Source organism: Aplysia californica, unplaced genomic scaffold, assembly GCF_000002075.1.
Source record: "Aplysia californica isolate F4 #8 unplaced genomic scaffold, AplCal3.0 scaffold01149, whole genome shotgun sequence".
NCBI classification, from domain to species: domain Eukaryota; kingdom Metazoa; phylum Mollusca; class Gastropoda; order Aplysiida; family Aplysiidae; genus Aplysia; species Aplysia californica.
Genome location: NW_004798419.1, coordinates 111,359 through 112,609, shown reverse-complemented (window position 1 = coordinate 112,609; position 1,251 = coordinate 111,359). Strand labels below are relative to the sequence as shown.

The window sequence follows — 1,251 nt, the reverse complement described above, 5'->3', positions numbered from 1 at the left end:
GGGTAAAAGACTACTGGACGATCTTTCGTCGATGGAACACATGGAGTGCATGGTAAGCAGTTCGTGGAGACTAAATTGTTTTGTTTTTTTAGTTTAAGTTTGAGTTTTGCGGCACTTACAACATGATAAGGTCATTTAAGTGCCGAAGATTAGAGGTTACAAGAGAATAACGAAAAGAAAAAAGAAGGAGAGATAAAGACGATAAATGTTTGATAGGAAAGAAGTAGCAAACCACACCAGAGCACCCGCCAACCACCCACACTAAATTGTTGTTGGGGCAAAGTCCTGGATATATATAATTCTTTTCTCTCCATCCGTTATTTCTGTTTATCGTTCTTTCTTTTCCCAGCACTAAATGACTGTTATTGTCCCGATGTGCTTCTCTTTACTTAATCTCAACCTTAAACTACAATTTTAGTGGCACTGACCTTTGGGTCATTTTTTAAAGAAGAAACCACCTACTCTTCTGTCATAAAACATTAAACGAAGATAGCATCCTCAAAATTTAAACGAAGATAGCATCATCAAAACTAAAACGAAGATAGCATCCTCAAAATTTAAACGAATATAGCATTCAATATTCCTAAGAACTAAAAGGCTTTTTTTTCTCTCCCCTTGCAGGTTACAGAACGCCATTTATCGGCGCCATCGACTCGGCAGTTCCCTGCTCTGTGATGATAGACACTGCGCGGAAACTAAGGGAGATCACTTCAGACGCTCAAGGGCTAGGCCTTAATGTGAGTACACTTAACTTGGAATACAATCGAACTGTCTAACCCGGAAATTTATTATTATGCGAGAAGGGAAGTGGTTGTTTTTGAACAGGTTATCATCATACACAGTGTCATTATAATGTAAAACACACGTACATAAGGGGAGAAATGGGAAATGGTCGTTTGTGAAGATGATTGTCTTATACAGGTGGTCATTCGAGCAGGTACGACTGAAGTTGTCGAACCTGCTTTACCGGTCACGTCCTGTCCAGATGGCCACCTGCCTCAGACAATCTTTTGTACAAAAGAAAACTTCCCACTCCCCCCTTGTATCTTTTTTCTTACTATGGGGATACTGTTTAAAACGTTCATCAATCTGTCTTTACTTTTTACTTTAGTTTTCTGATCCAGCGGCCATTTGAGTTCTAGTTCTAGTCCTGCATTAATCTGTCTAAGACACCTGATTTTGTCCTTGACAATGGGTACTTGTCTCTGTCTGTTTAGACTGACCTTGTTTTGTTTGGATTTTTTTTTTTTT

The 1,251-nt window shown here is 39.0% G+C and overlaps 1 protein-coding gene across 1 annotated transcript in view; it reads left to right on the top strand.

Moving 5' to 3' along the window:
• Positions 1-1,251, top strand: part of LOC101854219 (glutaminyl-peptide cyclotransferase-like protein) — a gene marked incomplete in the record, with an annotated part of 58,630 nt that overhangs the window by 48,016 nt on the left and 9,363 nt on the right. Inside the window, 1 exon segment of the mRNA XM_013090123.2 lies at positions 622-737. Coding sequence (XP_012945577.1) covers positions 622-737 — 116 coding nt within the window.